The following is a 12,550-nucleotide window of genomic DNA, read 5'->3' on the forward strand; positions in this document are numbered from 1 at the left end:
AAAAATATTGAATAAATAAATAAGTGTGCAAGTTGAGCGGCCTGACATCCCAAGTGTATCCCATGAAAGAAGGTGCTGACAAAATCAGAACCAGATAACCGCCAACTTGCCCACGTGGATAGACCCGTATCTGACGTGTCGGCCACATCCGCCGTTAAACCCAAGAAAGACGAAATACTCCCGCCGACCCCGCCACCTTCCCTCCCGCAACATTATTACGGATCCCTAGGCCCTTCCATCCATCCCCTACTGCCGACTGAGGGGGCCCACCGCTACGTTCCAAAACAGGTGACGTAAGCCATGACAAAACTCCCCCTCCCGAGAGGTGGGGTCCACGGCGACACGCATACTCCTCACTTCGATGCCCTCCACGTGTCCGGCTGCGGTCATCACCCACACCGTCGCCCACGTGTTCCCTCCTGTCTAGAACCCACCGTCTACCCCTTCCCACCCCCTATATATTCCCTCCCCTCCCTTGCGTATTAAGTTTCAAACGCCGTCACCGTTCCTATACACAAACGCGGACGGAAGAGGGTCAATTATTCAGCGGAGGAGAGGCTCTAGCAGTATTAGCGAGACAGACGGAGAAGATGGCTGCGGCGGATCTGCAGTTACCCCCGGGTTTCAGGTTCCACCCGACGGATGAGGAGCTCGTGATGCACTACCTCGTCCGTAGGTGCGCTTCGCAGTCCATCGCCGTCCCGATCATCGCCGAGATCGACCTCTACAAGTTCGACCCCTGGGACCTGCCCGGTATGCACCCCGGCCTCTCGCCAGTTGCCGCCTTGCCGTCCTTATCCTTCCGTTAAATTCCATTTTTTCCTTGAACGGTGGCTGATGTGTATATTGGATAAATTGGGTGCAGGGAAGGCGTTGTACGGCGAAAAGGAGTGGTACTTCTTCTCGCCCCGGGACAGGAAGTACCCGAACGGTTCAAGGCCGAACCGGGCTGCTGGGTCCGGGTACTGGAAGGCGACCGGGGCCGACAAGCCCATCGGACACCCGAAGCCTGTTGGTATCAAGAAGGCTCTGGTGTTCTACGCCGGTAAAGCTCCCAAGGGCGACAAGACCAACTGGATCATGCACGAATATCGGCTCGCTGACGTGGACCGCTCGGCCCGCAAGAAAAACAGCTTGAGGGTACGTACTTACTTTACTACCATCTCTACAGACTATAGTAGTTACGAAATTATTAATTCGGTTTACCTTAAAACTTGCATCATGGAAATATCATAGGCTTAGTGAGCGTGGCACGTAATTAATCTCATGGTGGCCTTGAAATCTATGGTTGAAATGACTGTTTTACCCCCGGTAGGACCGTGTTCGAGTGTGTCAACGTCAATTAGGCTGCCCCTACGATTAGAGTGGACGTACCAGATCTTACCGTCCAATGGTCCCTAGGATATTAAGGGCCACGGGACCACCGGTGACCTAAGCACGTACGAATTCATGATTCACGGGGTGGATATTACCATAGAAATATATCGGGTCTAATTTACTCGTTGTTCTAGAACCATATCATTAGGGTGGATATTACCATAGAAATACATCGGGTCTAATTTACTCGTCGTTCTAGAACCATATCATTATTAATGTCTATGACATGATGCAATCATATTATTTATTATAGATAAAATATGCATACATACATATATTTATATATATGAATTAGGATGTTACCAATAATTATACTGTGGTACCACCCCGTTTGTCATTCTGTTAGACGGTCCGAAAACAACGGGCCGGGCCATTAAATCAAATCAAAAGAAAAAGAAAACAAGCATGTCATTTTTTTTTGGGGTCAAAACATGGCACTTAATTTTGGTTAATAATTTGATCAAGACAATTAGGTGGGGCGCGTGTGGCTCGCGTTACCCCAACGTGTATTACTTTCCCGTTAAGGAAAAATGTCCCGTGAAACCTTATCCTCTCCCGGCAGCGTTGGTACGTCAACGGAAACGGATGTAGAGGACTGTTTGGCTTATTATTGAGGATTAAATCAATCAGCCTTGGGCGTCAATTGATGGTGATTTTTATTCTTTTGCAGCTCGATGATTGGGTCCTCTGCCGCATATACAACAAGAAGGGCACGATCGAGAAGCGCCCACCGCCTGAGGCCCCCGTGGCGGCCCCGGCTGCCCTGCAAACCACCAGCTATGATGAGCTGGAGGAAGACCGGAAGCCGGACAACCTAGCACTCCTCGGCGGGGGGTATGGGAGACCTGCGATGCCCCCGCCGCCGGCTACGGGGCCTCTCGGCGATTTTATGCACTTTGACACGTCCGACTCGGTACCGAGGCTGCACACGGACTCAAGCTGCTCGGATCACGTGGTGTCACCGGAGTTCACGTGCGAGGTGCAGAGCGAGCCGAGGTGGCGCACCGAATGGGAGAGGGTCCTCGACTTCAGCGGGAGCGGCGCCAGCAGCTTCATCGACTCGATGGAGTTTGGCACCGGGCCGGGCCAGCAGCTGCCCGGTGGGAACCAGATGTCGCCTTTGCAGGACATGTTCATGTACCTGCAGAAGCCCTTTTGAGCTGTGGGCCCGGCCCAATTGGCCACCCCCATTCAATTTAGTTAATGATTGAGGAGATATGATGTGGTACGTCAAGGGGAAATTCTACCCTGCCTGAAGATGTGGAGTTCGTGAGGCTCTGCTTGTCGTCGGATCGATGCGGGGGATATCGGGCCGCCAAGGCGGTCTGATGAACGTTCATGTGGACGGTAGGGATTCCCGAGGTTTAGATGTAGAGGGGTTTATGAATACGCGGTAACACGAGACTGAAGGTCCATGAGTGTACCGTGTGGGTGAGTGCAGGAGATCGTAGTTCTTATTGTTCTTTGGGGCCCGCCATTTTGGGGTCAGTAGTTTCTACAGCCTTCAGATAGGAAGATGGATTGGACGGTGGGACGTGGGGCCCTCCCACATAATGTTGAACTTGGGCGTAGCATTTGTGTGTATATATGTATGATGTGTATGTATCTCATGTGCGTATAAATCTAGATTTCTAGAAGTTTCATTATATTATTCATTCATCTTGTTCACCTGCTTAATTATGCTCTTTAGTAACATGTTTTTGACCTTTTTCTCATAAGGAATTGTAACTGATGGGATCCTTCTTCACGATAATAGGACCCCATGAAGAATCAATAAAATTCTCGTTTATACATATATCAGGTGAAAGGCCTTAAATAAATGATGCATACTCGGGCGCCGGTCCAATGTCATACGGTAGGTTTGTAAACTCGAGCACTTCACGTTGGTAAATATTGTACGTCGTCCAAAAAAGACAAGGAAAAAAGAAAGAATCCTAGATAGGACGACTTTACATAAAACATATTTTCCGACCAGCGCTAAGTAGTCAAAAGATGAGGCAGCTGTTAAGGGCGACGAAACCTCTGTAAACATAGCTACTTTAAGACACTGCAGGTCCATCTGATGCTAGGCAGGATGCCTTGGAAGCGAGATGGCTGGGACCGGAAGGTGCCAAGGTCTAGTAAAGGAACAAACCTACTTTGCTGCAGCAACCAGTGCAGTTCGAGCATCTGTGAATGAAGAAATAAGGGAACCCAGTTGAAGTTTATCGTTGCATCCGAAACTCAACCTGTACCTGCAACGTGACAACGATCCAACTCAGCAATGCGAAATGCAGCCACAAGTATCAGATCCGGCTATTGCACCAATTACTTCACAGAAAGCTGCAAGGAACAGATCTAGGTATCTGAAAAATTGTCATCTATCTACTGATGTTCACCTCACTTGTTTCAAGTGTGAGAAAGCATTGCATAGATCGTACTGTTGTCGTAAAATATCCTGGCATGACTAAGCTATAAAAGCAGTTTGTCAAGTTGGAACCATGTATTAATTCCAGAGTGCCAGAATTCGCCCAGGTAGTCTTCAGCATATTCTCATGGCCATTTACCAAAAATCTAATGCACTCAGTTGTAATATTATGCTGTTTATACAAAATTGTGGCCATTTGGTTTTTCTTCCTCACTCATTGGAAACTACAATACAGAAGGATCAATTATTCGACCTCAGTCAGCCAAAGAGAGAAGCAAAGTGGGGGCAAATATACTTACTCAATGTCTGCTAAACCATTAATCAAATTGATCCGAACATCTGACGGCATCTTGATTTTGAATACAAACCTATAAACATGTACAGAAAATTCCTTGAAGCAGATATAACTACAATATTTATATAATAATAATAATAATTAAAAAAAAAAAAGAGGAGTAAGAGTAAGATTACAAAAGATGTAAACAAAACACTCACATTGTCACTTCCCTTATGATATCCACCAAGGCTAGCCCTTTCCTTGTCTTCATCTCAGATATTCCTACAGGGATACAAGATGGCGTTAGTGAGAACACGAGGAAACTGGGTGCTCTGCTCCAATTTCATTGCATAAGCAGGCAGACTCTATTACGTTTGTAGCTTGTGGCGAAAGATTCATTGAGAAGCCAGTAAGCTATCTGCTCAATATCCTTGGGCAATGGATTCCCAGTACACAAGTATACAGCTTCTTCTGTTATTTGTTGAGAAGCCATGTGTGTTGACTGCAATCAGAGAAAAGGGATAGATGACGTCATTTTGCACATAATGATAAAGCCAATACTAACAAAACTAATGCACACAAACACACTTCCACATGAACTCTCATACTGTTGACCAATATTGAACAATACGATGTCAGTGCTAAGGCCAAAACTCAAAGCAACTGCAAAATGTATCAGAATGATAAGAAAAGGGTCTAGGAGACAAACCTGCAAAATGTTCAAGGCCTTTCTCATGTCACCATTGCTAAGCCGAACATGTGCTTCTAAGCCACCTTCAGTTACATCAAGCCTGGATAATTAGGAGTTTGAGATTATTGCATCAACCGCGATCGATGTTTGATGTAACTCTTGCAAGAGTAAACATGCTCCATCTTTCATCAACTTATCAATCCTTAAAGGTAGACGCAGACCAAACCAGCCAAAGGCGGCACTACTTAAACAAGGGCAGAACGGCAGGATTTGAACTGTATTTAGGCACTAACTTCTGCCAAAATGTTAAACCATAATAGGCTTGGTGACATGTGAACTCAACTTCTCTCGAATGAAAAAAAAAGGGGTAAAACTTATCATAAAACTATAATTACAGGTACCTAACAAAGCATCTCTAGGGCAGAGATGACCCATGAAACCCTAAAAATGGCTCAATTTCCAAAAGGAAGATCCTTGGAATGATTAGGAAGCAAATGATTTGCTTACCCCTCAGCAGCTATGACATGTTTAAGTCGATCTGTCACATGAAGCCAGTCAAGTGGAGCAAATCTAAAACGAGTACATCTTGACTGCAGTGCTGGAATAATCTTGTTCACGTGGTTACAGATAAGGGCAAACCTAGTGTTCTTCGTGTACTTCTCGATCACTGCATAAAGAACAACAACAATATGAATTAGCTAGATGAAAAAAGCAACAAACTAAATTAAACAAGAGAAGATCTCAGACCTCTACGTAGTGCAAACTGGGCATCCTTTGTCATTGCATCAGCCTCATCTAGTAAAACCAACTTGACAGATGACTTCCCACTGCAAAACATAATATTATTGCCACTTATCCAAAGAAAACCATAATGATTATTTTACAAACTGTAGTTCTTTGCAAAATGCTTAAGGATTGTTTTCTCCACCAAGTCTCCAATGCTATGCACACATGAACTTTCCTTTGGTAATAAGACCACAGGATAACCAATTATGAATTCATTAGACATCTTTCATTTTGAAGAAGCAGCAGCTGTACTCAACCTCTTGCCATGCAATTTAGAGATTTTAAACAGCTTTAAGTGTCAACAACCACACCTATATGTTTAAATTCATGCTTGACATGGATGCAAATCTCACCTAAACGAGAAGCTCTGAGTGCTTGCAAAATCTTGGATCTGCTGGCGCACAACGTCGATACCTCTATCATCGGATGCATTCAGCTCCAAGATCATATTGTGGTATTGAGCTCCATAAAGCTTGCGAGCCACTGCAAGTATAGTCGATGTCTTTCCTGTTCCAGGAGGACCATACAGTAGAAGATGCGGCAATCTCTTCTCACTAGTCAGCCTATCAACTGTTTGACAATTCAATACAAAACCATAAGAAGCTGCATGAAGCAATGTATATATGGCAATTAAAAATCGTGCTGCTTCTGCCCTGCACAAGTTCCGTCTTTCAACCGAATATTTCCCAGCTAAGATTTGCTTTTCTTTTCCCAAATTTCAATTTTCTAGCGTTGGATCATCGGGTTAAGCTTATGTGCTTTCACATTACTTATCTATCTATCGTAAGCCAATTAAGTACAACAAATTAAATAAAGATTCTAACTTTTCCTCTCATTTCAGTTGTCCATCTTCTCAAAAACGGGGAATTAAGAAGGGAACATACATGTGCACATACACACACGTACATATATATATATATATATATATATATAGACACACACACACATACAGATATACACATATATTGTATCAAGCTGTGATTTTTAAAAGGAAATTAAACAATTCTATGGAATCAGCAAAAGTGTACAAAGAGATGCTGAAGAAACCCCAAAATAACAAGCTAAGCTTAACTCCCAGACAGACATTCATTTCTTCTCCGAACATTTTTCAGGGGGTAAAGCTGCAAAACCCTAACAGGGGAAACAGACAGGAGCAGAAGAGAAATGATTACTGGTATCGACAATGTCGCGGTGGGCGGCCACGTCGGCGAGGGACTGAGGGCGGTACTTCTCAACCCAGGGCGTGGCCTTGCTGTCCGGCGGAGGGCCTGCACCGACGACGACGTTTTTGCCCTTGTCAGGCTTGGTGGGGTGACTAGTACCATAGTCCTCGCCGTCGACGTCCATCGCAGAGATCGGCTCCATCATCGTTCAGGTCTCTCCCGCCGATTTCTCCTTCTTCCCTGTGCTGAAGCTGAGAGTCAGCTCTCAGCGGTGAGACGAGTGAGAGAGAGAAATGGCGCCAATTGAGCGCTTTTGGGGGCTAGGCGGGATGATGATGAAGTCTTGGGCAGGCAGAGTTCATGTGGGCTTGGACCCTGGAAATGGGCCTATTTACAGTGAATTATGTATTTGCCCCCGGACTATGGGTCGATTAGCAATGTACCCCCAAAATTCATTGTTCTTTTGCAATTTAGCCCCTTAAGGTTACAAGACTGGCTTGTGGCTGATTTCTATGGTCACAATAGAGCAAGCCGAGGGAGAGTGCCCATGGTCAGTGGTTGACATTGATTGGTGATGGTGAGCGGCGATAAGATGATTCTAATGTTTGAGAATTAAAGAGATGAGGAGGCATAACTGAAAGAATGTGGAAGAAAGCTTGAATTCAACAACTGAATTAACGCGCATCAAGGTAAACAATTGTTAGCAATAAAATAATACTAAAAGTACTTTTAATATTTATTAGGTAAGTATTTTGTGTTATATTTTCTTACATTATATTAAAGACATAGGAGCTTGGGCTGAATCGCATGAGAGATCGAGGTTCGACTTGACCTGCGTAGGGGTCGGGTCATGAAAGGTGTTGCCAGATCAGATCAATTTTGCCATCCCTTCTAGTAAAATTGATAAATTAATCTTCTCTCATGTGACGTGATCAATGCCAGGTTTCATTGAGAGAATATGGCACAGAATTAAGCTAGCTAGGCTCTTATAGGCCACCAAAAATCAAGTTAATACTATATAGTTTTAGATGGAACGTGATATACTCTAGTTGAATGGACCAAAGCAGCTACACTTAATAGAAAGAATACGTTTTCTTAGCATGTCACATCTAAGTTACACATCTATCTAAATAAAATCTTTTAAGTGTAGTGGAAATATAATATAGTGATATATTTTCACCTAAAAGTTAAAAGGGTTTAATTTTCGATTCTTGTAAGTGACTTACGCATGCCTCTTTTATTTGATTTTCAATTTCTTTGTATTAAACTAATTAGTTTCTCTTTATAATTGAAAAAGTAAAATCTTTCCTTAAAAAAAATCAAATAAAGAAAAAATAAAATCAATGAATGATTTTGCAAGGACTCTTTATTTTTCAGGGCTATTCTAAATGACTTCGACTATCTCATATTTTTATATCGAGATTCTTTATATTAAAATTAACCACGTAATAGTTCACCTTAACTAAGACATTAATTCAAGTCATATAAATGGATAAAATCCTTAATTTAGAGAATTTTATCTCATAGTGGATCAATCTAATTCAAACTGAATTGGTCGAGATCCGTTGGGTTTCGAAATATTGAAGTACACAAAAAAAGAAGAAGGTCCAAGTCACATATGTACATGAACAATCACTTCTTCGGACCTCAGACCTCGATCATCTTCTCGTCGGGCCATAGTTAATTGTCAAGAAAACTATAACATAAAACCTTAATTTTTTTTCCTTTTTTTTTATAGTTTGCACATTAATATATCAAAATGAATCATTTGCCTCTCTAACAATGAAAAGTGGGGCACATGTACATGCAAGTCAACCTCATCGATCCCTCTCCATCTTCATTTTGACGGATTCTCAGCTATTGACATGCCTAAGTTATCGCTCCCTTGTTTTGCTTTACCGTGCAATCCTCTTATGCTCTTCTTGCGCTCTCTCTCTCTCCCTCTCCCCCCTTCCCTCTCTCTTTTGGCTTAATCCTCCCTTCATGGTTGATGACACTAACGTTATTGCCGCACCAAAGGCCGCATGCATCCCCAACATTTGTGAAGTTTTTAGTTTCTTATCCACCAAACCGAAATCGAAACCCGACAACAAGATCTTATCCTCTGATGAATATTCGAAACGGAAGCTATCTTGGAAGCAGCAGCCTGAAGCCGTTACGGTTGTGACCACCGACGACGTTACCTCGTGTTCATCTCTTAAAGTTGAATCTGAAGGCATACAGGTATACGTCGCGTAGATGATCTTAATTTCTTAACACAAAGTTTTCAGCATCCTCCAAAAAAGAACGGATCTATAACATTGGGTGTACATTTCTTGAGATTGTTTAATGGCCCAGTTAGGGTTAGTTTCATTTACTTTATGTATTCAGAATGAAATCTCATCTTTCGACCTTTTCCTTTTGTACTCAATATCGATTTCAAGGACAAAACAGCTAAATTTTATCAGAAACTGAAGCTTGCGTATCACTAATTTTTTTACATAACTCTTCAAATAAGACTCTTTCTCTAACAAGATTACTCTTTGGCACCACAGAATTGATAGATATGGACCAAGGGGCATTCGTAGTACAGTGACGAATGTCCTCGTATGAAATGAAGAGTTTATTAGTTTATTTTTTGTTAGGGGATGAGATCTTTGAGGTGTTGTTAATAGTTCCCCAACAGAATGAATATGATTAGATTCCCTTGCTAATTATAGATGTACTTAATTAACTAATTACCTAAATTTTTTTATTAATGAAATTCCAGGAGTTCTACTCCACCAATCAAGAGGAAGATAATAGCAACATGAATGGCTTCCACAACTTCGGGTTCAACATCAACAATGATTTCCACAGGGAAGGCCATAGCCCCCACGGGATGTTCTTCCGGGACAGGAGTCGGCGGGCCACCGATTCCTTCAGCCACTTCACGTCGGTCCCTTCACCTCTCTCAAAGAGCGCAAGCCGCCGGAGCAAGACCCCAACCTCGCCATCTCTTTTTAGGAACATGAGTGGCCGGGGGATGAATGGTTCTGACTCCTCGCCCATGGCCTCGATGTCGAGGAACTCGAGTCGGAGGAGCTCGACGCCGATTATGTTCTCCAACTCAACCGAGATGATGATGAAGCCACCACCCATTGAGAAGAGGTTGGAGTGCACCCTCGAGGAGTTATGCTACGGCTGCATGAAAAAGATCAAGGTTACTAGAGATGTCCTCACTAATACGGGGTATGAGCTATTAATATAGTTACGTAATCGAGTAATATAATACTAGTAATTTGTACTAATCAATTTCTACCCAGTCTCTTACAACATAAAATGATTCATGAAATATGTTCGTCTTCAATTTTCTTAGTATGTTTTTATGATCTCTCTTTGAGGACAGGCATATAGTCCAGGAAGAGGAGTTGTTAACGATAAAAGTGAAGCCCGGATGGAAGAAAGGGACTAAGATTACATTCGAAGGAATCGGCAACGAGAGGCCAGGGATGTACGCCGCTGATATAACCTTTGTGATCGCAGAGAAGCGGCATGCTCTCTTCAGAAGAGTTGGTGATGATTTGGAGTTGGCAGTAGAAATACCCCTGGTAAAAGCCCTCACAGGCTGTAAGATTTCGGTCCCTCTATTGGGCGGGGAGAAACTTGACCTCAAGGTTAAAGACATCATCTACCCCGGTTACGAGAAGATCATTGAAGGGCAAGGCATGCCAAACCCAAAAGACCAAGGGAAGAGAGGAAACCTCAGGGTCATGTTCCTAGTGGAGTTCCCAATGGAGTTAGCGGATGAGCAAAGATCCGAGGTTGTTCGTATCTTAAGGGAATCCGATGAATGATCCAAAGGTTTTTGCTTCCCTCTTCTTCCTTAAGCAGTTCTTGGGCGGTTGTTATTCCAGTTCTTGTTCTGTGCTCGACGAAACTGTGTGAAGTTGTTGTAATTAAAGTTAGCACCAGTAGAGAATCCATACTGTGTTCTATAGTCTTTTTTTTGTGTGAACTTTGGTATCCGGAAATCCAATTGAGCCCCGACTAATCCAATTAAGCCGAATCGGCCCACTAAGGGATAAAATTCTCATAACGTGAATTTTCTGCATTCACAAGACTCGAATTCGAGACATTGCCACAACGGACCTACATATGTATAAATTTAAGCGAGCAAATATATTAGAATCAAATTGAACAACAAACCTATCGAGTAATGAGTCCATGAGTTCGTGGATCCTAGTTTGATTAAGTTCATTCCTAAAAATGTTGCCTTTCTGATGGAGTTGAGATTCGAGCTTCAGGTCATGATGGTCTTCAAGATCCGACTCGCACGAACAACACTCCAAGCTAACCTGCACGAAGGAACGTCGAGGGTGTTCCTCGATTTCACCCTCCAATGCTTAAGTTAGTATGGGGTTTATTCCCGTGTTGCATTAATTATAAATAGCGTACCTAACATGTTTATATAGGAGGGAAAATATATCGGGATATTCCCAAGATACTTGAGTGAAGATATATCCAACAAATATTTGACAATACGAGTTACCATGATTAAGGAAATATCATGTCGCTTGCCTTATATGCATTCGACTGGACTCGCCTTAGTCGCGGGCTGAGCTGTTGGGCCTCGTCTCTTACCCTTGATCTAGTGAGCCAGCATAACAGGCTTGGTTGATGGACTTGGACTCGGGTTGCTTGGCCTGGAGTCCATCATTTGCCCCTTGTTTGGCTCCTAGCTTGTGGAGGAAGCAAACAACTGGACACGTATCGATACGTGACTGGTCGATTTGCGAGCACATAATCACCAATGGGTACATCGACGTGGCACGTTTTAGCCCACATATTGACCCTACAAGAAGCATAGTAGACATGCCCCTTGATCGTTGGATAGTCGCGCCACGTTGACTTTTGACGCATGACATCAGTAGCCGTCACCTCGATTCTAAGATCACTCCATAGGTCTAGGGCACCATCATTACCCCTATCGCGTCCTCACGGGGAATCTATTCCAAAACTTTTGCTTTCACACGCTAAGTGCACTTTACGAGTGGTTTCAATCCTATCCTATGCATTATATAATTTTGTCAGCGTCACCTCACACATTGACTTGGGATAACCTTAATGTAGTATAAAACTGTTGCCAGCATTGAGCTAGCTCGAGAATAGAAGAATCATGAAAATAGTTCAGTTGGGTCCATGTGTAAATTCTAAAGACATATTTGATTGGTGCGATAAGGCAACTTTGTAATTAAACAAGATGAACTCATCCCCCTAATAAATTAATATGGGAAAATGAAATAAAAATGAATGAAAGGTGTCATTGATGGGAGTGGAACCAAAATCTCTTTGTATCGTATCGTTAGTAGTTTCACTAAAACAAATATACCCATTCCTCACCGACTTCTATGTTTATGATTAATAAGACGTTTTGGTCTAAATAATCAAATGGTCAATCGTTCCCTAAATGAGATTATGTTTAAAAAATTGAAGGAAAAAGAGGGACGGAATGGAATGGAATAGACTCAAGCCAAATGAAATTAATTATCTTTGTGAATGAATCTCCTAAAATGACGTAATTGGCTGCGTTTGACTCACTCGGAGGTGAATTGATCGTTCTGGTGGCTTAAAGAAGGAAAGGAAAAGAAAAGGAAATAATTAATGGAACAAGAAATAGGCAGGTGCCATGCCAGGCACCCACTCACCAACCTTAATAAGATATATATATATAGGTCAAAGTGCTATCCCAACGTGTCTCCCGGAGATTTGATAGAGACAAACCAAACAGTTATCCATTAGTTTTTTATTTCCACTGTACTCGAATAATTCAAGTTCGAATCCGAATTGGACCATCAATTGATAACCTTTTTTATCGTAAATATTTTTCA

The 12,550-nt window shown here is 42.7% G+C and overlaps 3 protein-coding genes across 3 annotated transcripts; 2 read left to right on the top strand and 1 right to left on the bottom strand.

Annotated features, from left to right (window-relative positions):
- Positions 1-471: 471 nt before the first annotated feature.
- LOC116187625 (NAC domain-containing protein 2-like) lies at positions 472-3,054 on the top strand. The gene is made up of 3 exons (XM_031516466.1): positions 472-753; positions 866-1,140; positions 2,048-3,054. The coding sequence occupies exons 1-3, from the start codon at positions 591-593 to the stop codon at positions 2,534-2,536; spliced, it is 927 nt and encodes a 308-aa protein (XP_031372326.1). The 5' UTR covers positions 472-590; the 3' UTR covers positions 2,537-3,054.
- Positions 3,055-3,174: 120 nt separating this feature from the next.
- On the bottom strand, positions 3,175-7,036 carry LOC116187624 (replication factor C subunit 3). Its single transcript, XM_031516465.1, has 9 exons — positions 6,711-7,036; positions 5,892-6,108; positions 5,500-5,579; positions 5,260-5,419; positions 4,771-4,852; positions 4,434-4,563; positions 4,280-4,343; positions 4,084-4,152; positions 3,175-3,611 (listed from the first exon to the last, which is right to left on the bottom strand). The coding sequence occupies exons 1-9, from the start codon at positions 6,904-6,906 to the stop codon at positions 3,512-3,514; spliced, it is 1,098 nt and encodes a 365-aa protein (XP_031372325.1). The 5' UTR covers positions 6,907-7,036; the 3' UTR covers positions 3,175-3,511.
- Positions 7,037-8,642: 1,606 nt separating this feature from the next.
- On the top strand, positions 8,643-10,662 carry LOC116189101 (protein psi1-like). The gene is made up of 3 exons (XM_031518631.1): positions 8,643-8,924; positions 9,451-9,911; positions 10,069-10,662. Exons 1-3 carry the CDS (start codon positions 8,685-8,687, stop codon positions 10,514-10,516), a joined length of 1,149 nt encoding a protein of 382 aa, XP_031374491.1. The 5' UTR covers positions 8,643-8,684; the 3' UTR covers positions 10,517-10,662.
- Positions 10,663-12,550: the final 1,888 nt, after the last annotated feature.

This window comes from Punica granatum, chromosome 8 (assembly GCF_007655135.1).
Source record: "Punica granatum isolate Tunisia-2019 chromosome 8, ASM765513v2, whole genome shotgun sequence".
Lineage (NCBI taxonomy): Eukaryota > Viridiplantae > Streptophyta > Magnoliopsida > Myrtales > Lythraceae > Punica > Punica granatum.

Bases quoted from the DNA above. Each gene is read 5' to 3' on its own strand.
- LOC116187625 (XM_031516466.1), top strand. From the start codon at position 591: ATGGCTGCGGCGGATCTGCAGTTACCCCCGGGTTTCAGGTTCCACCCG. The intron at 754-865 runs GTATGCACCCCG...AATTGGGTGCAG, and splicing joins CGACCCCTGGGACCTGCCCG to GGAAGGCGTTGTACGGCGAA. The intron at 1,141-2,047 runs GTACGTACTTAC...ATTCTTTTGCAG, and splicing joins GCAAGAAAAACAGCTTGAGG to CTCGATGATTGGGTCCTCTG.
- LOC116187624 (XM_031516465.1), bottom strand. From the start codon at position 6,906: ATGATGGAGCCGATCTCTGCGATGGACGTCGACGGCGAGGACTATGGT. The intron at 4,153-4,279 runs GTGAGTGTTTTG...ACATGTTTATAG, and splicing joins ATCATAAGGGAAGTGACAAT to GTTTGTATTCAAAATCAAGA. The intron at 3,612-4,083 runs GTAAGTATATTT...GTCACGTTGCAG, and splicing joins AATGGTTTAGCAGACATTGA to GTACAGGTTGAGTTTCGGAT.
- LOC116189101 (XM_031518631.1), top strand. From the start codon at position 8,685: ATGGTTGATGACACTAACGTTATTGCCGCACCAAAGGCCGCATGCATC. The intron at 8,925-9,450 runs GTATACGTCGCG...ATGAAATTCCAG, and splicing joins TTGAATCTGAAGGCATACAG to GAGTTCTACTCCACCAATCA. The intron at 9,912-10,068 runs GTATGAGCTATT...CTTTGAGGACAG, and splicing joins GATGTCCTCACTAATACGGG to GCATATAGTCCAGGAAGAGG.